The 26,578-nt window shown below is 37.3% G+C and overlaps 1 protein-coding gene across 16 annotated transcripts in view; it reads right to left on the bottom strand.

Moving 5' to 3' along the window:
• The window catches only part of LOC121888517, a 192,425-nt gene extending 166,061 nt beyond the window's left edge, over window positions 1-26,364 (bottom strand). For 15 of the 16 annotated variants that reach the window (XR_006093254.1, XR_006093253.1, XR_006093264.1 and 12 more), the window contains exons 1-2: window positions 26,216-26,364; window positions 24,509-24,694 (exon numbers count right to left, since the gene is read on the bottom strand). Coding sequence is in view for 1 of the 16 variants with exons in the window: in XM_042400094.1 (XP_042256028.1) it covers window positions 24,509-24,631 (123 nt within the window). In the remaining 15 variants the exon portion in view is untranslated. Of the gene's footprint in view, window positions 1-24,508; window positions 24,716-26,215 lie in introns of all 16 variants that reach the window. The other variant, XR_006093255.1, reaches the window with a different exon arrangement.
• Window positions 26,365-26,578: the final 214 nt, after the last annotated feature.

The raw sequence follows: 26,578 nt of genomic DNA, 5'->3' as shown, positions 1-26,578 counted from the left end.
ATTTACTGTTTATTGATAAGCTTTACTGCAAACACTGTGAGCAAGTCACTGTCACTGTCATCCATTTCTTTCTTTTTTCTTGCCACTTAAAGATAAACAGAAATCCAGCTAATCCACTTAATACAATGTATCAATGCAGAAGAGGTCAGGTATGCCGGTGCGTCGTTGCTATGGAAACGGTCATCTGTGTCTGTGCGCATTGCTTTGATGTGAGCGGCCCAGTTTTAGAACATTTATGATCAGACGTCTGGGGATTCTTATGCAAGTTGCATCCAGTCTTGTTGCGAATCATTGATCTGAACTAGTAAGACTAGGGCTACTGTAGATTTAGATCATGGTCTGCATAATAGAAGCAATGTTTTTTACATGTGTGACGGAACAAATTACACCATAGAGGGTCCCATAAAAAGCCACCATTAAGTTATCAGTGATATCACATTTGGACAAAGTTTGGCAACACAATTTGCAGCCAATCATGTGCATTGACTGTTTTAACAATATTTCGTGCCTATTGCTACAGTGACATTGGCTCTGTGACATCAGCAGATTTCTGCCAAAAGGCAACAGCGACATAATTTGCCTGCTAGTTATTTGTGTGTGTGTGTGTAGTAATTATCAATGTATTGTGCTTATTCTTTAACACTAAAACAAGATACATATATTTTTCATTTTTCATGAAGTGCCCTGTATTTGACCCATGATCCCTCTGTTGAAGTGCTAGCTGAATATCGGTTTGACAAAGGCGGCAACATTGTACAACTTTTCCATTGTCTTGTCAGTCATGCCTGAAGAACTCACATTCACATCTCTTATTCTCACTTTTTGATCCACAAAAAAATGGCAAAGATTCTTTTATATTCAAATGAGAACATTAACATTAGACATCCGGCATCACAAAGTCCCTCTCTGTTAGCATCTCATTTGAATATCTCATATCTTCAAGACACAGCTCAGTTAGAGTCATCGGGGCTTTTGTCCCCAGCACGGGACACCACAGGCAAGTCAGAGAGGTGTCACACATCCAGCCTAGTAATTTGTCATGAAAGAACCCTTTCCAGGGATGAAGGTAACGAGCTGTCAAGGTTATAATGGCTAGCATAAACATAGCTAATTAATTAGAAACCAGGTGAGGCAGGGTAAAGCCACACTGCTGAGAGAATCCATAATTAGCTAATATGTTACATATACTCCTCAGAATATATTGTTAGCGAGGCAAAACAATTATGTTGGTGTGAATATCAACAAGGAGACACTGATAAGGAGTCTCTCAGTGGCACCTGTAACAACCTCAAAGAGAGCATGCATTATAAATACAAAAGGCAAGCCATTCTCTATTAGAGATGAGGAGCAAAAGGCACTCAGACAATAACATGTCATCATCTCTTAAAGTGCAAACCAACCCTCTCAGACGTCTCAAAAATGCCAAACAAAATGAAAATGACATGCTCCGGCTCAGAAACTTGGCGCTGAGTGAAAACTTTCAACAATGCTTGTCTCAGAGGACCAAGTTGTCTCTTTTTAAGACTTTGACAGTAAATTACTGTTAATCTATCTATACTGGGAGGAGAATAAGCTTTTATTCTGTCAGGCTCATGACATCATTTTGATATTGTAATTAGTGAATGAAAATTGAGATCAAGCATTGCTGTAGTTGTGAATTTTTATTGCTCAAGCCAAACATAAGCTGGGCAGGAGTTAACATTCAGGTTAAATTTGAAAACTGTATATTAAGGCAGACAGGTAAGAGCAGACACTCTGACCGGCTACCTATACCTATAGGTAGCTTCACAGTGTGGAATTTAGAGTTTATAGAATCCTATCGGTGTTATTACCACTAAATCTCATTTATATTGGGGTGGCTGAAGACATGCAGCATACCAATTCCTCAGCCCCAGGCTATATTGCTAAAAATTTACTTTATTTAATTAACGGTGAGCAAAGTTGGAATCCCCTTCAGATGGCAACGAATACTATTAAGTACTATATCTCAAGACAAGAATTTGTAGATGTTTGGGAATAGGCTCATGTGCAGTTCAGGCTGTTTTTTATAATCTCCTCGACCAAATATGTTAGGTTGAGAAAGCCTCAATTTCTGAGTCTTGACCAATTTTTATTGTGATAATCCAATAATTCCATAAATAAATTGGTATTTATAATATATTGCAACACGGACATATCTAAATCTAGGGTCAAAAGATAGAAGGTTGTTCGCTGGGTGTCTATGGTGTACAGATTGTAAAGCCCTCTGAGGAAAATGTGTAAATAAAATTGACGATATTGTTGTCCTACCTTTGCAGCAATGCTGTATAGAAGCCACTTAATCTAGTAAACTGAGAAGCATCACAGTTTTTAACTCCAGCTCTGCCAGTTCATGTCTCTGGTATCAAAAACATGAGCGGTTAAGATGCTTCATGCATGTTCTGTGGTGTATCTTAGCTGACACTGCTGGTTAAAATTCAAAATCACACAAGTGCAAGTGAGCAGCAGCAGCAGCAGCAGAGAGGAAGGCCTTGCAGTCAGGAATGTTGAAGGGAAAGCACATTTGGAGGGAGATGTGGCTGCTCAGCAAGATATTTTGAAGCCATAGAAATGCCACAATGCAAAATACTTTGTCCTATAGATTACTGTATGTACAAATCACTTCACATTTAGTTTATATGGAACCTTTAGGAAAAAGTGCTAGTGTTACCTAAAAATAAAACAAAAATCCACTTTACAGATCTGTCTACTAAATACAGACAAACAATGAATAAATATTGAGAACAATGTTAAGGCCTGAAAAATGGTGTTATCTCCTCCATCATTTCCAAATGTTTCATATTGGATAGAGTGCAAAAAAGGAACTCAGTTTTCAGCCTCATGTCATTTGCCACCATAAACTAAGTCACTCATTTTCTTAATATCTCTGAGGAGGTGTTACACCTTATTCACCACTAGTCTTTCTATCACAAGAGTGAAAACCCTCTGGTTGAGTCTAGAGAATGGTACAGTCCACTCTGACAGTGGAGAATGCCAGCAGACAAGTGGACTGTCTGTTTCTCACCATGCACAGGTCCTGAGGGCTTACAGGCACAGTGGACACATAAACCAATTGCTAGATAAAACCACTCAGGTTTCAATAGTATGTTGGCCTTTTTACTGACAATATATCTACTGGGCCAGTAATGCTTGTTATTACTCTATCTCAGAAATAACAGAAAAGTTCATTTTTCTTATTACTCAACATTCAAACGTGCTTAGTGATTATTATTTTTTAAAATAATATGCATAATATTTGTGCTTTTGCTGAAGTCTGCAGTGAAAAAAGGACAGTTCACATGGATATGTTTGTGTGAAAAATACTCATTGGACATTGTATCCTGGCATTATAAATGTTTTTCTGTTTTGTTTTGTTTTTTTTCCACATTTCATATTTGATGAATCTCTTTCTACAAGTCTGAAACAGTAACTACTAAAAAGGTAATATAATCCCAATGCTAATTATCTCTTTTAAAAAAAACCCAAACTGTAGATATTAGATAATTAACAAAAACTGAATTTAAAATAATGAAAATAAAAATCAGCCACAGTATTCAACAAGTTATCACTTGCAGTATTTTATCACAGAGGCTCAGCAGATTTAGTACAAGTTTTAGCAGCCCTGACTTTAATTTTCCCTTAGCATTGCAGATGCCATGGATGAAACCATTTCCATTTCTCTGCCCTCAGGCTCCTAATGGTGCTGCTGTGGTTTCTGCTGCTAAGGGGTAGCTGCCACCACCCCCCTCATTTACCTGCTCGGTGGTGCGGCCCGAGCCTCGGTCAGGAAGTGCTGAAGCTGATCCAGCTTATCGGGCTGGCTCCTCCAGGGGCTTCTGCCACCATATGGCTGACCCAGGCCCTGCAGCCTCCCCAGGGGTGACTCGCGCCTGGATCAGAGTAACGATTCTAAGTATACAGCTCTCCACGTTACCCCTCTACCCCCAGCATGACTACACAGATGTTGTTTCAGCAAATTCCTAAAAATGTGAACTGTAGTCAGGATATAAAAAGAAGCGGGGGTACTGGAGCCATGCAAAGAGGTTAATTTGGATGCACCAACCCTTAAAAACATAGATTATCCCAGCTGATTTAAGATATCAGTTGTTTCTGAGATTTTCTTTTCTAGTTCTTGTGCACAAAACATAACAATTGCACAGTTTGGCAGATGGACAGAATGCTCTACCTGTGGCAGTATTTGCCACAATATTCACGGCACCACATGGGAGATGCACTTTCCAGCTGTTTCACTTTTCCATGCAGTGCCCTGACATTTTAAATATGCTTTCACCACTGGTTTCAATGGTCCTGTGCCAATATTTGCATGTCTTTTGTCCCCAAAGGCAACAAAAGAGGATAAAGAAGAGATTGAAGGGAAAAAAGTCAACAGTTTTTACACCAGCCAAAGCTGTATCTAAATGTGTCTTACATCTCTGCACCCTGCTAGGCCCCCCATCTCTCTCATCCCTCGTTCCTCTCGCCTCCTGGAGGGCAGAATGATTGAGGGGCGCTACCCCTGCCTTTTATCCTGCAAGCGTAGGTCTGCCTCTCTCCATAGTCAAAAACATCAACTGTAGAGGTGTAGTAAAGACGAGGAAAGCGAAGGGGAGGGACGTGAAGTGTCACATATTCCCCTAAAGCACAACGAGCCATGCACAGGTTAGATGCAAGGATATGGAAAGTCATTATTTGCAGGCCTAAAGGGATATAGTTGTTACATGGGCCAGATGGTATATCAACAACAGGCAAAAAAGGCCGACCTATTAGAATCCTCTGTAGTATAGTGGTTTGCTATCAAAGACCTACAAAGGCCTTGTTGTGGCTACCTTGTTATCTAATTTGTGTATGTTTATTTATGTGCCATGTGCATTGGTTGCCCGTGGGAGTATGAAGATGTCATTTACATGTTTGAGTACACCAGGGCTGCTTATTAAGCGCAGGCAGTATATGTTTGAACATGTGAACAAATAGTGCTGCATAAAAAATGATTCCCTAACTTAAAGAGAGGATCCAATCTTTGGATGGTTATGTGTAAAAAATAAAAATAAAAATAAAAAAAGAACTATAATGATACTTAACTAATTCATTCAACTAATCCATAAACTCACCAATTTTGGGTATTTGACTTTGCGTAGTGTCACTGTAGATCCTCATGTTTTGTGTTTAACTTTAAATAGATTGGTCAAAATGAAAAATAGTGTAACAAAGTATCCAAAATGAAGGGATTTGAATCAAACTATGCAAATGTATAATCCTTTGTATGTAAAATTAAATACATGACAACAGTACAAATAACAACAGTCAAATGACAGCGGGGAGCAAATTCGAGGACAGCAACTAGCCACCAACTAATATTTCAACAAGGGAGAACCACTATACAGTCAGTATATCAGACAATAAGACATCATGAATACAATTACAGTCCAAATGTACCGGTGCAGAGAAAAAAAACAAAGCAGACTCAAGACAGTTAAAAGCTATCAAAGAACAAAGGAGACAGCAAATAGAGGAACACCAGGTTTCAGTTATTGCTGGGTTATTGCCGGCTTTGGAGGCAAAAGCAATTATCAGTGAGAACATCAGTAAAAGCATGGAGCTGTTGACATAAAAATGTCCACTTCAGTATTGCTTTGCAGCTCATTCCAGTTGCTGGGAACAGTAAATTGTAATGAGGAGAGCCTGATGGAGGCGTTCGCTCTGGGGACTGTTAACTGACGGGCAAATCGGGTATTATAACTGACAGATGAGATTTGTAGCATGCTTAGGTTTGTAATCTAATCTCTGCTGTCATCAAATTACACTATCAGGAGCTGTTTTATCGACAATGTATAGGAAAATAACTTTGTATACTCACGATGTACTGGCTTGAACATTTATACTCAAAAGAGTTTTATGTCATGAGTGTGTCAACTTGCCAAATGTCTGTAAAGTTAGTCTGTAATAACCAGAGGAGGATACCTAAATATAAACACTACCTTTAGTGAACACTTTTACTTAACTTTCCGAGCTCAGTAGTGTCAATTATTAAGTGCATCCAGTTTTGTTTGCTGCACCTATTTATTATTCACCATTAATTTGTCAAGATGTGATTGATTCATCCAGATAATTCATGATCTATATATGTATTTGGTAATTGAATCTACTAAGATCTACTAAGAAATCACAATAAGAGCCTAAGATTGTGTTATTTGGTTTAATAACTTCAACAAAAAGTCAAGGAATGTATATGAGAAGACACATTACTTGCTAATTACCGGTATTTTTGGCCTCTGGTTCTGTCATAGCGCTAGACATGGTGACGATTGTTATGTTTGCAGTTACAACAGTGCCATGCTGCAGGCTGGACCCACACACTGCAGCGTTTATATGGTTTGTAAGGACACCTATTGGCTAAATGTGATTACTACACTCTATGTTGCAGATGCACATGAGATGAAAATGTCCCACCAATAAAGAGTGCATTGCTTTTAATTTGTGTAGTTCATTAACGTTGAATAACAAACAAGATTTGTCATACATAATAGATAACAATTAAAGTGCAAGGCATACTCCATCTCCTTTCCCTTAAAAAAAATGAGGAAAAAAAAAAACAAAAAACAGGCTAGGGTTTTGCAACTTTTAAAACACAGTGCAGTCACATACTGAGCAGTCAAGTCAGCCTGTTAGGAATAAAAAAAAAGCAGCTCTTCCTTAGGACATACTAATGAATCATGTATAAAAGATAATCATTATTGGTTTATAAACGAGACGTCTCACAAGCCACAAGCACACAGCTCAGTCCCAGGATGTGCAACAACTAGTAATATTGTAATTAAAACTAGAAACGTGGCTGAAATTCTCAGACTTCAGACAACAGAAAATCACAACAACATCTCCAAACTACATGAAAAGCATGAGTGTTGGAAACCTCTGCAGATCATATCTTCAAAATGTCCAAGAACGCATGAAAGGATTTCTGTGTTTTAAAATGGAACCCTGGTGATATCTTTTCTTTTTTTTTTTTGATTCCTCACAGATACACCTTCCTATTTTTAAGGATACAATTATAAAATATTAAAAATTAACAGAGTCCAAATTTTTATTTGCAAATTGGTGAGTAGTGATTAAATAATTGCTTCTTACTGGGGGAGTGTGGGACCAGCGGTTAATTTGTTTTGTTTTTGTCATTTTACTTTGTCCTGATCTTTGGGGACTTGTGAATATAATATGGTGGAGAAATGAGTGGGAAAACAAAAGAAAAAAGAAAGAGTTCATACTTAAAAAGATAACCCTTTAATGTTGCACTCATTTAGCTTCTGCTCATTTCCACGGCGCTCAACAGGTGTCGTTTGCTACTGTAAGTCCTACTTAACAGCAAAAAGACTTTCCTCCCGATTCAGTTTCACCTTTCATGGACCAGCTACCTTTGAAAGAGTGAGTGTATACAATAAATAGAATAATTCATGATTTTGTCATTAAAAATGAAAAGTTTCTTTTCCTCATACTTGGGATGTGTTTTGAAATTATACATAATGGACCGTAGATGTTCAGAAGTTTTCCAAACCTCCTCTGGCTACGTTGGGAGACGTACACGAGTCCCCCCTTGCGTTTCACAGGAGAGGGGTACCAGGGCTTTAATTATGTGCAGAGCTCGGATCATTAGCATGGATGGGGGTGCAGTATGGAGCGTCCTCGTCTCCAGTCAAGGCACTGTGCTCTAAGTCGACCACCCCCTCCTTTCTCCTCCTTCTCCTCTCATGTAACAAACGAGTCCTGGCCTTGTTACCGAGGCACAGGTTAACAAGCACAGGCACCGCAAGTTCATGCTGGCAAGCTGTAAATACATGTATGAGAATATCAGCTAGAACATGTTATAGGCAATTCATTTAAATAATACTGGGAACTAAATGAATTTGAAATGTAATTTATTGGATTAATTTTGATTGAAATACACCCTCAAGTTGACATTTGTGAGGAGTCACTAAATTTGAAGCTGAAAAAGCAAATCAGCATCTGCATTCTTGAGGAAAGTAGTAAAATATTCCCAATACATGTCTTGTCGTGACCCTATATGATCAATCCACTTAATCCCACAAAAGAAACCCAGCTCTATACCGCTGCGCAGCTGGAAACAATCCGAGTATTACCATGACACAGATACATGTAACACTCACGCACATTTATCTCAACCCAGTTCTAAACTTTCTCAATTATTCATTAATATGAAATTGTGTTTGTCTCAAGTGGAACAGTGAGATTTCCTCCTGCGACATACAGGCATTGTTTGGCCCCTCTCCAGGGCCACTGTCACTCCTTTGCCAATTTCTCCGTTGACACATATTGTTCAGGAATCCATTTCCCTCCTGATAGTTTGGAGAGCCCTGATTTGTCCTAATCCTGAGACCATTTGTAATACAGAAGACTGGGATAAATAATAAATTGTGTATGACAGAGTCAAAGGAACAGAAAATGGAGCTCACGAACAAATGGTTTGCTTTATGGTTGGAAAAGAAAATCTTTCTTTATGGTCGCATTATCAAATCATGATATGTATATTCACTGTTGAAATGAATAATAAGCAGAATGTGGGAGAAATATGTAGAACAAAAATAACTGGTGTGAGGCTGCTATCTGCTGTGACGGCTTTATAATTGTGCTGCTCTGAGGCTGCTCACTGTGAAAATGTGGAATTTTGTATATTGTTGAAAATCGTGTGGCTCATGTGGATACATGCAAATTGTACGCTGTGGACATCATGTGCAATTTTAATGTGTCAGCTATAAAGATATAAGCAAGACCCTTAAAATCAAGGTTAAATATACCAACAAAATATTAATCAGGAATATCACCAATATTTTATAACACATGATTTAGCTTTTTTATCTTCTTTTAATTCTGGCTGCTACGGTAACATACAAAACATTGAAGATCAAGGATAGAAAAAAGTTGATGAAAGAGCCAATAAATAAAAAATAAAAAATGCGAATGGACTAAAGTGGCAGTTACTTTAAATATTCAATTAAAATTTGTTGTTTGTCATGAGTCATATAAGTTATTATATTAGTTTTCTGTGGTGTGAATTCAATTAGTCTGTTTCAATACAATAAGATGTAAAATGTGTGTGAAACTGCAGACTCTGAATAAAGCTTTGTCTCAGAATGACACTTGTGGTGTTTATTATTGTATAGCAATACATAAACTAATAATGTTCTGATTTGACAGAAATACTGTCAAGAATAATCCACCAGTACAGATTAAATTCTCTTTCTTTGGACCAGAAATCAAAAATTTAGTTTGGGGAATTATTAAAAATTATACATTATTTAAACAAAATAATTCAGACAGTAATCACAGTCTTTCTTAGACTCTTCCATGACAGATGGTCCACTGTGCTGTTAATCTGGTAGGCAAATAAATCAATTATAATCATGCAGCTAATTTCGTGTGCTGTTATGCTTGCACATGGTCAACCTGAGAATTAAAAGAAATATAGTGACCTCTTCCAGTTTTCCCAGTGGCATTGTTTGTCCATGAATGCTGCATGCAGGGAATGAATTCATACATAATTTGGAAACACTCTGTCGTGTGATCTTTGGTAAGCACTGTTCATTCAAATCCTGCAAAAGGCTACTGAATAACTTTAATAAAAGATCAGTGATGCTAAAGACTCTCTCATAAAACAACACTCATCCATTTTAATGCTCAGAAATTTCCATTTCAGTTTCCTTTGTAATTGAGATTCATTTTGCAGAACCTAAATTAGTTTGAATAGTATAATTTGTAAATATATGTTAATTAACCCCTTTTCTTCATCTCGTTTGTTAAGAGAGACCAGAGCCAAATGAAATTCAAACTTACCTGTAAGGCAGACTCAGGACCTGTCTATGAATTAAGGCAAATAAAAACACTCATGCACAGTTTACTTTTTTGCATACTCAGTTGTTTTTAGTTAGGCGAAGGTCTTAATTGCATTGTCGTTAGTGTGTCTAATAATCGCCAGGGGACATTTGGGTTTATGAACCTATGCTGGCTTCTACTGTGTGTAAAACCCGCAAAAGGAAAACCACAGGAAAAGGATGCCCACCACTGCTCCTTAATTTAAGGAGAGATTAATAAAGTAGTTGCTAGACTTGCAGTTTGTTCTCCCTAAGGGTTGTATTAATAATCTTGGAGATACAGGGTTCATCTGTGGAGATCTGCCCTTGTGAAAGACCGACAAAACTTAAAAGGCTTGTCTTAAAAGATCACTGATGTGCTGCTGTTACTTGTCGTCCATAATTTACTGTTAGTTTCATGCAGATTAAATGTTAGAAGAGAGTCTATCTTTACAGTATTAAATACTGTACTCTATGTCTGGTGGACTGAGCTGCTAACAAAATGGCCTGTAGATGAGAGACTAGGAAGGAAGTGATGTTAAGGCAATCTGGTTCTATATTAAGATGTATAGTAGTGGGTGGTGAATGAGGAAGGATAGGAAAGAGGAGAAGAGGCAAGCAATACAGCCTTAAATACTGAGACACCCCGCGGCTTTCACCACAAGCCAGGCAACATTTGGAATGTAAAACAACACAGTGTGGGATAAGGTTTACATACTTTAACTTCAATTTACAAGAAAATGATTGATAACGAGATCCAAAAAGCACACAACGATCAAAATGTGGAAGTCATTATTTCTCATGCTAATTGTGTTATTTCAGTTCAGTGCACTTCTTCTGTCACACAAAGCATCCTAAATGGAGACCACAGTGTTTTCCCATATTCAGCCAGAGTCTGTACAACATACTGTATGCTATTAAACTTTTATGGTCATTCCAAACATGCATTTATCAAGTATATTGACATTTTGTATGTGACAAAATTCTTGGATTTGTGCAAACATCTGTATGATTGATACACAGGAGGACAAACCTGGAGTTGACATCAAGTGAAACCCTAATACAAAAACCCTAATTTGGCCATTTTACAATGTGTCAAAAATAATGTCAAGGTTTCAAATCCTCAAAAAATGTTTTATAGATCTGCAAACATTTATCCAAAAATACCTAGACTGGGCTTATTTTACCAAATTAAAGAGACTGATGAGCATTTTTATATTTAATCAAAGAGTTGATTAGAGGTTGAAAAGGAAATTAAAAGCTGACAATTTCGAATTTTGTATGAATTATTTAAGTCACTCATGAAGTGAAAAGGTTGTATGCCTTAGAACCTCTCAAATGTGAGGATTTCTCTCAAACATCATTATAAATTAAATACCTTTTTTGACTGTTCGTTAGAGAAAATAAGTAATTCTAACTTTGGTTGCTGGGAACTTGGGATTGGAGTTTGTTAATATTTTGACAATTTTACTAAATGATTCATCTAAAATAATGACCATAACATTACTTCACAATGAAAACATCTATTAGATGTATGGCTTATGAAGGGTGTTGGATTGTTAAAATTGTGTAAACTCACTGCACTAACAGACAGACACCACTTTCAAACAGACAGTGTTAAGACATCTATTAAGAGGGATTGCATTTTCAGTGGTGCAGTATTCAACCAGTGTTTGTTTCTGAAGAGCCACTGGATTTCAGAATGTTTAAGTCTGATCTACAGTTCAAATAAAAACACTTATATACTATGGGGAGCGTGTACTGTCACAGTGAAAATGCTTTCTAATAGATGCCTTAAGTCAATACAAACATCACTGAAAACAGCAAATATTTTATGTGGTATTAAAAAAAAACAGAGCCACATCTTGTTTCCACATCCTCAACACAAACTGTTTATGAATTCTTGATGGAACATGACTTTAGACCGTTAACGTCCTGGCTTTGGCCCCCAATGATTTTATGGGTATTTGTTGGGTGACACACAGATAGCTTTGTTATTTCTTTGTATTGTAGTGAATAATAATGTTTAGAATATGATTCTTTACAGCAAAACACGTAAAAAACTTACATCATACGACTCAGATTTGTAGAATGTTAATGCCATACTCGTGAGAAGTGGCGACAACAAAAAGACGCGCTCATTTGAAGTCCTCAATTTATGCAAAATTTAAAGTCACTTTTTCCTCTCGCAACCAGCTCCAATCAGCAGATTTCTTACAATGCTTTAATAACACTGATTTGGTTTCTGCCTTGAATCCTTACAGCTTAACTGTAATTTAATTACATGTAGGAACAATCTAATTTTCTGCTGCATTTTTTATCATCGTGTATGAATTGCTTTTCTTTTTCAATTAGGAGAAAACAAATTACTAAATTTCATAAGTACAAGCATCATCCATTATTCATGGTAATGAAACCATAGCCTTGCATTGCACTCTTGACCACCTGTTGGGACTTCGTACTAAATATTTCACAGCTTTTCTCCCTTTTTACCCCTTCTTCTATGGCCCTTTGATGTTTTTGTTCCACATTCTTTCCTCCTTTTTCATCCTCCCTGGAATAGCTGTGGAATAATCCTACAGTTTTCGCCTTTCATGCCTGAAACTTTGCATTGCATTTTAACATTTGTCTGCAGAACATCTTTTTCCTTCTGTGTGAAAGATCATCTTTAATAAAGGTGGAGGGCTGAGAAGAGCTGTAAATCTGTACTAACCACACAGCGCTGAGGTCTCTGGGAGACTGATTAGCATCTGGGAGCCGGTGCATGGCTTCTTAGTAATGAGAAGAAGTGCTGGTTGGCTGCCATGTGACTTGCCTCAGCCTTGATATCATTCCCCTGGCCGGTCAAGAATTATTACAGCCTACATTTTTTCTGTGTCCATCATGGCAGGCAGCCATTCAAAGAACTTTTCACTTGAAAGGTTTGTTAATTTCTAACAATCTCAGCATGAGAGTGGAGATGTGACTGTGTCTCCCTTCAGATTCAAGGATGCTCCTGTGTGGCCGCAGCTCGGGTAAAACATTGCAATCACATATCCAAAGTATACATTAAGAAAGGCTCCCTGCTTTCCATCTCACCCCCTATTGAAATAATATTTCCTGGATCCTGAAGCACACTCTGCTCTGTGTATTTGATGTTTTACATATTTCAAGTACAGTTTGGATGCAACAATATTTCAGGTTGAGAAATGGCTTCGGTTATCGTTTTCCTGTCAGCCAAATAGTCTTTAAGTTATATTTACTCAAGCTACACTTTCTTATTTTACACTTTCTAGTGCCTTATAAAGTGCTTTAGTAGTATGAAAGCACTGTTGATTGACATGATTTACTCAAATTTTAATCAAGCAGAAATCTGAAAATGTTCATTAAGCTTTATGGAAATGTATGACATAAAAAATGTACATAAGGTCATAACCAAAGGTATTGATCATAGTTTCTGCCCCCAGATACTCTTTTCTCTGACAGCCTTCATTTACACAAATTTAGAGCACTAAATTAACTCATTAGCAAAAAATATATAATCAGGAGAATCAGTCAAGATCATTATTTTACATCTTGGCATTTTGTCAATTGGACTTATATTTATGTATTTAATTAACAGATTTTATGTTTAGAAATCAAAAGCATTACTACTCATATCTGCAAAGTAAAAACAAAAAAACACTGTCTTACATGCAGTCAGTGTGAATGTGACAGCAAACAAAGTCAGGATTAAGCCCAACTTTGTACTGTTTAGTGTGTTTGTTAGAGCCAAAAATGTAAATTTGACAGATAAATAAGGTGGTTAAATATATGTACCAGGCGAGTCCTCATGCTGCCTTCCTGTTCTAACACCATCCAGTAGAAAAACACTGAAACATCAATTTAGACATGCAGTGGAGCTGCCACCGTAGAAATGTTACATACTTTTATGACAACTGTACTGTAGTCACTACTGAAGCCAGCTTTGTCCATTTTGTGATATTCATTTGTAGAGATAATGGTTTACTTTAAAACAAACCATAGTGTTTTGTTCACCACATTACAAATTACAAGATATTAAGATTACCGTTGTTGCAGCGGGATCCATAGCTTTTGGACTTAACATTCAAAAAAAAAAGGAACAGTCACATCATCTTACCATCTTACCAATAAACACATACTGTTTGTACTGTAAATGTTTCAATACTGTCCAGGTGTATGGTTAAAAAAAAAAATCAGCACCAATGTTGCTCTTATATTCATACTACAGTTACACAAAACATTATAGCAATGACGGTTTATAATAAAATAACTTAAGTATCTTTATGATTATTGTCATCACTATTAGAATTGCAATGATAAGTCAATTAATTGATGAGTCAAACGACAAAACGACAAAAAATTAATCATTTAGTTAAAGCAAAAATGCTTATATTACCTGGTTTCAGCTTCTCAAATGTGAAGATTTTTTGCTTTTCTTTTTGGGCTGTTGGTCAACAAAACAAGTATTTTTTCACCTTCAGCTATGGACAATTGTGATAGACAGTTTTCAGTATTCTCTGACATTTTACTGACAAAAACAATTAATTGATAAAATTGAGGAAAATAACTGGCAGAGTAACAGATAATAAAAATAATTGTTGCAGCCAGAATAGCTATATACAGTATTACAGTATTATTTTTGCAACAGAATCAAAAATTTAAAATGCTATGTAGATACAGTACAGTTTCTACTGTGATGATGCCAGTGACTGTAAAGTACTGTAACATATTCTTAATGAAATTCTTAAGTCTTCTGCCCTGGTGTCAGGTTTGACTCGATGATGTGGTATATCCATGATTTTTCTTTTTTGTCTTTTCCCTGGACAAAAAAGGAGAAGATCTAAACCTTTTCTTTTTGACTGAATTTACATCTTCTCCTCATTTCTCCTGCTTTCTTACCAAGAGAATTCTAATGAAGGGCAGAGTCAGATATCTACAGGGATACAAGAGGACCTGGAGACAGGAGAGAATGCAGCCACTGATGGCAAGAAATTTCCATAAAAGTACAATCAGGTTGGAATTTTAAAAGTGAATGTTTAAGTAGTCTAAGAGATGGGCTTTGATTCGCACTCTGATCAAACCCAAGACATCTCATTCAGAGAATAATGATTTTTCCCCCTTAATTTTTCTCTGTTTCTGTCTCATCTGTGAGCTTACAGGTAGAGCAAAGCCCAATGGTATTGTTTTCCCTCCAGTACTTGAGCACAGGAGCCTTTCTTCTGCCGGATTAGACATGGCCAAAAAGAATGGCAAATGTAGATACGCCACGTTATTAGAGGCTGGCTACATAGTGAGGATTCAGGCCCAAATCACTGACTGCATTTCATGTCCCCTCCAACACTGTTCAGCAAGTAAATAAATATGTATTTTTTATATATTTTCATTTCGAATGTAGAAGAAAACAGCCTTTCTTTTGTGCATAAGTTCCGATGCATATGAAGATGTGACTGAATATCAAATATCTATTGTTGTTTTTCGCAGGCGTAAGGAAGGAATCTAAAATAATTCCTGTTCCAAAAGACAGAAAAAGACAGAAAGGGAAGTTCTGAAGGGCCGAGCAGCCCATCACCATCAGCCCAAAATCATGACATCAAAATCATGGAGAGAATATTTTATGATATTTATTTTGTAAATAGGAACTGGAACACTTGGCTCTCAAGACCTGCTTACTCTACTACCACTGCTCTAGTCCAGATTACTGACCTCTAGCCTCTGACCTACATCAAAGTAAATTATTGGGGGCTGTATTCCTAGATTTTAATTCAGCTTTTGATTTAATTGATCATGGAATGTTAAGTTAGAATGTTTCTCCACATCTGCACTCTCTTGGATAAAAAGCTATTTATCAAATAAGACTTAAAGACTTTATTAAAATGACTGATTTCCTGATCAGGGAGGTCCGATGTAGTTGCATTGGACCTCTTCTTTAATCTGTTTTTACAAACGACCTTCCATTTATCTTGTATCACGGATCAAGTAGTGGTACTGTTCATGATAACAGTTCATGAGGCTTCAAAGGTCAAGCCAGCAGTGGAAAGGAGGAATAGAGAGCTACAGTAGCTCAACTGAACCGCCACCTATTTTAACAAAACCCTCACAATTTTGGAAAGATTATAATGGGAAGCTATTTTTACTTTACATTGTTATGAATATTCCATTGTTAAAAACTGTAATTTTATTAAATATTTCTACTTTCACTTTAAAGTGAATGAGTTCTTTAATTATTGTTGACTGAATTTATTTAAATCATCGCAGTAAACTGCACATTGCAGACACTGTCCTAAATTGTCCTTTAAGTAGCCTCACTGCAAAGCTTAGTGTGCTCAGTTATACTGACCAAACATTTCTCTCCTCAGTATTGTTGATAAAGTAAAGGAAACTTTGTTTCAACTAGGTACAGCATTTGTAGTGCACATAGTGTGGGTCTATACATTTTCAGTTTCAAATGTGATCTGTCAGACATGTGTGTTTTTGCTGCAAGCTATTACTCTTTCATGGCTCCTTTTTGGAGAGAAGGTTCCTGACCAATTATTTTCAGACAGATGCAGGGATGCAGAATGACTTGAAGCATCAGTTTTTTTTCCAGATGATGCCTAAGGTAACGGGAGAATGGCCAGAGGCTACGGCAGCCCTCTAGGGACACGGAGGGCTTATAAACTGTGAAACTGACATCTCTAATCTATTACTTTTGCTAAGTAAACCTTTAAAAACCTTGACAGTCCTCTACATGCTTTTCCCAACCTGTATATATTTAGCATTTTATGAATTTGAAGTCATTTTTGAAGTATCGACTGTGTATAATCTTGTGAATAATCACTGATCCAAGGATGAATAAAAGCACTCAAACTTAGTGTATCTCCTCATCTGCAAGTTTTCATATTTTTTTAACACACCTTATGTTACTTTTATGTAGTACAACTTTACAAAAATCAATACACTGTTCACTTTTAGGATGAATATGTTTTATCATATCAATATACACTTCCTTCACAAACCAGTATTCACCCGATGCCCATCAAAGACTGGCCAGAAAAAGCTGGTTGTGTGGTTGAATTGAGTTTGTTGATGCGGCATGTAAAAAATAAATAAGCCACTCTTATTGCCACCATGCAGGTTCCCTTGATGGTAGGCCCTCACAAACCAAAAAGCCTTGCAGGGTGCCTCCAGAAATGTTCCTTCAGTCACAGGGAAGCTCATCATTGGTCCCCTTTGCAAGGTCACCATGTTTGAATGCTGTCACCTCCACTTAGAGCTAAGCACAGAAACACAAATATCCCTGTAGCTCTCACCTAACCTACCACACACACTAATATGTATGATATATATTCATAGCAGAGCTGTTATTCAAATATCAGCATCAATGTCAAACTGCATTTACTTAAAATTTGCCTGCATAAAATAAAAGATTGCTACAGGTCTGGTAATTGTGACTTGTGCTATTGTCCTCGGATACTTGTGTTTTTAACAATTAGTTGTATAATTATTTTATATTCTCGTTTCTTCTAACAATATTTTCTAGCATTTTTTGCCCATATTTGATAGATGAGAGTGCAAAGAGACAGGAAACATGGGTAGAGAGAGGGTATGACATGCAACAAAGGTCCACAGCGTTTTAACATAGCTTGAAACATTACACTGAAACATTTTCTACTGCATCAGCAGAATTCTTACATAAATACTGTATATGCTAACTTTGCCACTGTATACCAACGACTGATATTACACAACAGTGACAGAAACAAGCTAAGCTGTCAAAAAGATGTAATTTACTATATGATGTACTGTTTTCTTAAAAAGGGGCACACTGAAAATAAACTTAGCGTTGCTAGCTAGCCAAATTAAGTAGCTACAATGGCCATACATAAACATATCAGTTGATGTTCCCTTCTTCTCTTGCAAGTTATCCACACTTTACAATAATGAATCCTCTGCCTCACTATGCATGTCACAGCTTTGACAAAACTGTGGATGTAACAAGGTAACGCAATTGCTATGAAAACTATGCCAGAAGGGGTTGCTACTAGCAATTTAACAGAAAGGTCAACTGAAAACAAACTGCTGGAGGCACAACAATAGATGTTTGTATCACCATAAAAAATTGATTCAATATTATCATCCCATTGGAGTCCTGTTTCTTCGCTGGCCTTTTACCTCTGTTTAGGTCTCCACCAACTTCAGTGGTGAACCCTGATGGTTGGAATGAGGGACCTCTATCTATTCTTCTGCTACTGCATCACCCTGCTGACTAAATCCACACGTAACATAATCTTCAAAAGTATCCAAATGTCTTCTGTTCTTCACCAGTATAAATGTTTAAGTTCAATCATGAAAATAGTGTCACCAACCAGCCAGCAACAATATCCCCACTTTCCTCAGTTTTAGCAGCAGCTTCTAGCCATAAAGTTTTCACCACAGTACACAAAATTCACGGTTCGATATGTACCTTGGTTTTGGGGTCACGATTCAGTAGGTTTTCAGTACAAATGAAACAGTTTAGTTTTGTTGCAGTGGAAAAGGAAAACAAACTTTCTGTTTGTTGCACGGAGTCAGGACACCTGCGAACAGCTGTTTTATGCTGATTGGTCTAACTGTATATAATGTAGTTCAAACTAGCTCCACCTCCAGCTGCTGGAGGTGGTCTCTCAGAACTGGTTCTTACAACATGCTGTCTGACCACATAAGAAATTAAATGTGTTCTTAGTTGTTCCAAACGACTTCACTCAAAGGTGGAGAGAAATGCCGACCGTCACAGAAATGGGAGGGGGACGCAGTATTGTTTCACTAGGGAGATAATGGAGTATATTTTAATAATAGTGTTGTACTCAGTCAGTGTTATGGGTCTCTCATTTGTCATTCTGATGGCAGCAACACTACAGGGTAACCATGGTAACCAGGCTACTTTGGCTAAGCCGGCTAGTATACATCCATGAGCGTACTACAGATAAGTGGTGCGCTGCCAAAATGTTCTGGATGGAACTATTGTTCCACACATTGGAGTAAGTGGATTATTAAACTATTCTCACTGTAATTGTTTGCGTCATGCAGTCGTATTCTTTGTACGATTGCATACACCGAACCGTAACGTCCATACCGTGACAGTCCGGGACAAATACACGTACCATTACACCTCTACTCCAGAATGTAGCCTATTTTAGTTAAACTGGCAAGGCCATCTAAAAAATTATAGAGGGATCACTAATCACAGGGCTTCTGGTCATGTTTTTAAACTAGTGATAAGTTCGAGGTAAAATCCTGATCTTTTCTTTTTCTGTGCTTGAGTTTTACAATTTAGACAAACTATACTGGTGTTGGGGAGGGAATTTTTCACTTCAAGGGGACCTATTATGCTCTTCCTTATTTTCAGTCACATATATAATATTACAATGTCAGATGCTCATATTAAATATGGCCAAAGTGTCAAATAATGATGTCAACGTATATAGAAGTAATGTGAGCAAAAAACACTGGCTTCAGACTGCTCTAAATGCTCGGTTTCCAATGATTTTTTCTGATTTCAGCTCATGACAGATATCTTTATATGGTCATCTGCTCCATGCACAGCACGCAAGTTCACTGCTCCACTTCGCTAATGTCATGGCGTTTTTCTATTGTTCTGGAGGTTGTCACGCTGAGCCATGACTCGAGTCGAGCTGACATGCTGTTGATGTTTTTCCATTACACAGCCCGGCAAAGTAAAATAAGTTGTTTACCTGTTGGAGGTGTGCCGGTCGTCTGCAGCTCTTCATCAAACATCTCACTGTGGCTGTTTCTGCTTGCTTGAACTGTGAATCATGCAAAGCTACTCTAGTAGTAGAATAAAATATATAGAGCTGGAAATGAGCATAATGGGTCCCCTTTAAAAACATTTAGATTTTATGGTAAATGATTTTTGAGAATAGAAACAAATATAAAATGAGAGTTAATACTTTTTTCTGTCTGAGCCTGAGGGCACGAACAGTTCGCCACTAACCAACTTGAAAAAAAAAACATCAGGCTCTTTAGCTGCTAAATGGTCACTTTTCATGACCACTTGGTTGATAATTTTGTCTGATGCTTGGTGCAGAGTAGGTAGTGTACAGTGGGTTTATCAGCAACAAAACTACAACTGCCAACTGGTGGAAACTGGAGAACTGTAAGACTGAACCACAGAGTGACTATGCAGGCTGTAAAAACAAAACAATGAGCTACAAGAGGGTAAAAAGGGATAGAAACCTCTTTCACATTACATGTAGTAATTGTGTTTTTAAAAAAAAATGTGATTATTAGAGCAATAAATAACAAAGGATAAATAGACATGTGTCACCAGTTTGGATTTTCAGCTCAGATGCTGGCTCTAGATCAGTCATCCAGGGTTAAATGTAAATAGATCTAAAGTTCAAAGTATGCAATGCAACATCAAAAAAGATCAATGCTTTTAAGGTCATTCATATATCTAGGACTACAGTTGTCATTAGGGCACCATTAATAATTCAGCATACCCCAAGGTAAATATAGAATGTCTTGAGCAAAAAGTAAAGCAAAAAACAGGACAATATCATTCCCAGTATGAAGGACTGGATTTCACTTGCCAGTTGTTCTCATTTGGACAACCATCAATCATTGTTAAGAGGACACAACAGTTCCCAGTTTGTCCAGTTACATCTGCTGTCCTTTTTTCTGTTGGTCTTTTCAGTTGAAGGCAGTAATATTCCAAATAGAGGTAACTAGACTTCAGCAATTCATATTGACCTCTTGTACTCATGAGATGAGCTCTAATCAATATTGCTGCTGTGGGTGCCTTTAGAAATGCCCTGAGGACCTAATAGGCATTATGATTAGCATCCATGAGAATACTGCAGCACAATGAGAAAGGACATACAGTACATTACAATGTGCAATGTTCATAAAGCATATCAGGCCTCTGCATGATGTAGCTGCTGTGCAACATCCAAGCTTCATTTACACTCAAACTCCTTCAAACTTTGGGTAAAAATAAAGTGAAACATCTGAGCCAAGTTAACTGTGGATCAGTTAGTTGTCACTCAATGAAACATCTAAGGAAAGATATTTCACCAAGATAACTGTAGTGAGAGTACTAATTTAAAAAATACAACAGTTTACTTATAAAAACAGCATCTACATAGTTCGGACAGGGATTTTACATACTGAAGGTTTTTATCACAGCTTTGGGACACATTGCTCAAACAATCCAGCAGAGGAGAGCAAGAACAGGAACACAGAGGTCTACAGCGGAGGAGTGTGCAGACGGGCAGGCGTTACTAGTGGCTTCTAAGAGCCTAATATAACTTTTATTGTTCTGGTAAATTCTTTTCCTGTTAACAAATATTCTACTTTTTAAAAAATGACTTTAATCTGTTCAAATTTGGACAACCCAAACAAATCAGAATATGTATGAAAACATGAGCAGATGCATTCCAACAAAATTGTATGATTTGGTTAACTAATCATTGTTTCCTTAGGCTTGAAAAAATCCAAGGCAAACATGGTGTGAAGTGATTTTTACTAGTTTTCAGTGTTAATAGTATTTCAGGGAAGTTTGATGTAATATCATAATAATACCATTTACCGATATATTTTTGGCCACAGTAATCGTAGTGTGAAAATGTGATGTCGTCAACAGCTGAAAACATGTTTTTGCTTCCAGTGACGCAAGTTCTCACCTTGTTGCGCTAATGCAGGCTAAGGTCAGTAGCCCCTGACATCACTGTTAGGTGCAATGAAGTGCAAAAAAGCACACTTATGACTACGCCCCTCATCCTTTTCAGCCTGGCTCAGTAAGTAATAAATAATGATTAAATCTAAATCTTTACTCTGAGTACTCTACTGCAAAAAGCTTATATATAGTAACAAGTGTCTTGGGGGTGGATTATTTGGACAGATAATTTTACATCCCGAGTCATTTTTTCTTATCAGTACATCCTGTGAAAAAACAATTTAATTAGTATGCAACTGAACTCTTTTGGGGAATCACAATGGGGACATTCCAGAGGTGGTGAGTTGAACACACAAGGGACGTCTGTGACAATCCCTGGTGTAAACCTCGGCAGACACAGCATAATATTCTTAATTTAAAATGAGGATAAAAAGTCACAGCTTGAGAATTAATTAGCTCATGCAAAAACGCCTACAGAAGAGCAGAAATGGATTGCCATCTTAGTAGACGGCTTATCCTGACTTTCTGTCAAATTCCTTCAACTACATAACATCTTAACTTCAGCAGCAGCCAAGGTCGGACAGCCATCAATTACCCCATGATGCAGCACCACACTCTTTGTTTCTGTTTTCTCTTTCTAGTTGTCTTTCATTATTTCTGAGAGAGGAGGTAAAAGTGCAGTTTGGACAACAGCCAGACTGATGCGGGATTTTTGAGGCTGATACTGATATCAATATTTGAGAGTTTGAAAAATAAATGTGTCACTGGTGGACAAACTATAGAATGGTGACACTGTTTCAAAACATGCAATTGCTCGTCATCTATCGGCTGACATGTACGCCAACACCAATTCTATTTATTGGTCAGGCTCTACTCTGGATTAATGCTCATAACCAACTATTAATGCTCATAACTACCTATTTCTATGTAAACTCTTTGTGTCAACAATAGAAGATAAATAAATCCATAAGGCGCAGTGATGTGCAGTATGACTTCCTGTCTGTCAGCAGAATAAACTTTGAAATTCTTCTGAGGGTCCATGAAGACATCAAGATGAATACATCCAAGTGCAAACTGTCCAGCGAATGATTTACCATTCAACTCATGAGACTATGTGTTTACAACTCTTGGTCTATTTGTAACAACTCTGTGTGAACTTTAACTGAAATGCAGCAATACTTTTTTTTTTTTTCCCTCCTTTCATTTGTACCAAGGGAACCAAGCTAAATCTAAAATCTATCTTGTTTGGTACAGTGAAAGTAAATTAGATGGTGACAATGTAATTATAGAATAGGCATGTATTACCAAGAGACGGAAAAAGAAATCAAAATGAGTGTATACAAGAAGTGGGTCCAGCATTGAAATACAGCCCTTAACAAATCTGGACAGTGTGTTTGAGTTTCGCTGAGTATGGACTGCTCCATTAATATTTAGCATCTCCACCACCTCACTTCTTCTACAGATAAAAGCAGGTGGATGCCAGAGTACAAGGAGACGCCACCTCTCCCAGTGATGCTAATTATCCCTTTTTGCTATCTGAGTAGCTCCTAGGCATTCTGATTGGATTTACTTGACAAAATAAATAAATGATTATCATAAAAGTATAATGTCACCCCTCTGACCTTTCTCCATACTCAGGCCATGTTAGCGAAGGTATGGTGGAGCAAACATTGTTGGAATCTTTTGTTCTTATGTTAGATACTTTCTCACTCTTAAACTATTCTTGATACCTGCCAGGGAAAACCTTGTGTGTGTTCCTCCCTGAGGTTATGTCCGATGCTTCTTAGTACCACTTCTGTCTGTGATGACAATCTACAGTGGTACAAATCGCAATATGGTAATATTTTTTAAAGGCCAAATGTGTCAAAATTTTAAATTAAATACTGTCGTGTTGCATAGATGTCCTGGCCTACACATCATATTCTACTGATTTACAATAAGAAAACATCTTTTTTTGGTACAGATCCCTGCAAAAATCACACCATAATCATTTCAATATGTTTCTCAAAAATGAGAATAATGATGTAAAAATTGTCATTCCCTCTAATATCGCAAATCATATGGTAACGGCAAAATCAGTCAAAAGAGTGCGTGGCAGTATCCACACACCACAACACTGTGTGTAGAATAGAGATCATCCAGTTGGTATTATTTTAAGTGATAGGCCACCCAAAATCAGTCAGCTCCTGCAGGCTTAAAGGTGTCTGTAAAAAGCCAGTCCTCAATAACTAAGAACAGCAGCTGTGGTCAACTTGAAATCAGTCATTTACTATACATTCAAATGGTCAAATACTTTCAAAATGACAAAAAAAAATGCTTTTAAGTTTTTAGAATTCACGAGAATTAACAAAGTATTCTACATTCACAAACTCCTATTGTCCATCTTTGTGCTCAGTTTGTTCGATTTGGTTACAACTGTACACACAGAACATGTAGATTAGACAATTTTAAAAGGTGTAGAACTACAATAGATGGGTTTTGGGTAAGTTTTAATCTTGGTTTTATCATTTCAACTATAAAACACACTGTTAAAGGCCTGAGTTGTGGCTTAGAAACGTGAAGTTGTAAAACATTACTAAAACGCCCTGGACGGCTACAAAGGTGTTTCCACTTATCCTGGTTGATTAGATCTATGCCCAGGGTGACGGTGGGCAGAGCTATGCTGAGCATTACGTAAGGTCATTGCACTCCAATAAGAATGATAGTTGTAATTTTTCCCACCCAGGCAGGCACCACAAAGCTAATATAAAAGTGAGGCAGATGTCAGTCAAACACAGGGTGTGTTCGAAGACACCCTTTATTTACTACACAGTTCCAACACGGCCACAGTCGTAACATTCCCACACACTCCTGAGAGGAGCTCTAATCATCCCTAACCAATGAAATCACCAGTGTGGGTGCACCATAGGTGTGCAGGGCAAAACAATACTTAAGCAAGTTACCAAATAAAACTTTATGTACAACATGTTGTAGTACTCACCGGTTGATTGAGGGTCACCCTAGACAGGGGTATGCAGCTTGAGTAACGGAGAGATGGACTGCAGATTCGGAATGACAGTAAGCAGAGTCCAGGCAAAAGGCTCCAACAGTCTACCAGTACCATTTCATCGGCCAAGGCAGAGAAATTCTCCCAGGATTCGGGGAAAGCTTCTTGCTTCTTGGTCCTCTGTCAAATGAAAACAAATGTCTGTCTGCTTGGTTAGTTAAATTAGTTAATGCAGGAAGTCCTTGAGGTCCTGCAGTGGCATTGCCATCCAGTGCCATATGCCGTATTGAAAGGAACCCATGAACAACAATGGGTAATTTGTTGTTTTTGCCTGGATGAATTATTAAATGGGGCCAGTTTTTCACACAGACTACCTGACTCACCTTAACTCTAACAAGCTACAGAGAAACACTGGCAAGATAAGGAAATGACATGTATGTAACACCTGAACTTTCCTACTTAATGGTTTACATGCCTATAAATAATGTTTGCACACATCTCCATGCAAACTGTTCAAGTTTAGCAACATCTGAACGACCTGGTGTACAGGCTAAATGCCCTGAGGTAAATTTTAAAAAATTAGGAACATATTAACTAGCTTCTGATGTGTCCGCATCCCTCATCAACTGTATACTGATATACTTTCCTTTGAGTTCAGTTCAGTGCAACCAGTCTGATTTCTTATTTAGCTAAGCTACTATAGCAAACATCCATGTCTAGGCTTAAATTTTCTGTCACTGCGAAGTGCACTAATTTTTGAGTGTGTAACTACCACAGCCACAGGCATTAATACATTCTTATGCTTTTTTTTTTAGGGTTTTTTGTTGTTGTTGTTGTTGTTTTTTTTATTGACAACACTAAATTGACAACAAGGGTACAGAGAAAACAGGATAAAAGCTATCCAATTCAGATATGAGAGACAGTTTTTTCACATATAGATATAGTTCTTATGGCCGTACAGTTCTAAGTTTTAGGGTGAACATAATACTTCTCAAATATCAAGAGTAAGTTTACAATGTATACAACATTACAGTCTTTAAAATATCCCTATTCCAAACAGCACAAGTCTTTCCTCAAAAAATCAACAGCTGTGCTTCTTCAAACTACATTGTTTTTTCCCTCAACTTTATTGACAACGGTCAAACTAAAAAGCAGTAACATATAAACAAGTATGAAGAATAAAAAGTGCCAGGGAATTCAATCATGACATTTAAAAATCATAATAATGAAACATTCGGTAAAGTGGTTGTGCAAGAAGCTTTTCACAATCAATGAAAGCAAAATAATACACAGGAGGAGGAAAATAAATAAATGTAAGTAACATTAGTCAATAATTTTATATATGTCAAATATTGTCAGTCTGAGTCTGTTGCTTTTTTATTTTGCCGCTTGTCTGTAGTTTGTCTTTATTGGGTTTGGGAATTAGTGTGATAACTCCTTGTTTAAGTGATGCAGATAGTTATTTTTATTAATTAAGAACGACATTCTTTCTAGCAGGGCTGACTATGGTGGCTGTGACGACAATATGCTACGTTGTTCTGTTTAATTTATCTCTTGCCAACAACCTTGCTAGCTAATACTCCCATCTGACACAAGAACATATCATAGGTGTGCGGCTAACAACTTCAGCTAACGATGCAAACTGCTAACTGCAACTGGCTTTTTTTCCCGCACTGCATTAATTTTACAGGCGGGACTCACCTTTTATCCATCATCATAAATCCTCAATTCGTCATCAGAAGTAATGATAATGTCCCCTTTCTGCAGACACAACTTCACGTCACTGCAGGTAACTTGCTACGGAGTCACCTGTAGCTTGACCTTCTTCTTCTACTACTACTACTTCTTCTTCTTCTTCTTCTTCTTCTTCTTCTTCTTCTTCTTCTTCCTCGTCCTCTTTTTCTTCTTCTTTTTCTTCTTCTTACTGTAACATTTTAAGCTTTAAGCCTTTTTTTCCGACTGGTATGGAGGGTTGACGGGATGTTCTATAAGATAAGACTGTACTGTTACCCACAGGGGAAATTCACAAATAAATGTAATTTTTACTGTATATTACAGTATACA

Source organism: Thunnus maccoyii, chromosome 2 (genome assembly GCF_910596095.1).
Source record: "Thunnus maccoyii chromosome 2, fThuMac1.1, whole genome shotgun sequence".
NCBI classification, from domain to species: Eukaryota; Metazoa; Chordata; class Actinopteri; order Scombriformes; family Scombridae; genus Thunnus; species Thunnus maccoyii.
Note: the sequence above shows the minus strand (reverse complement) of the source record. Positions and strands in the feature narration are given on the sequence as shown.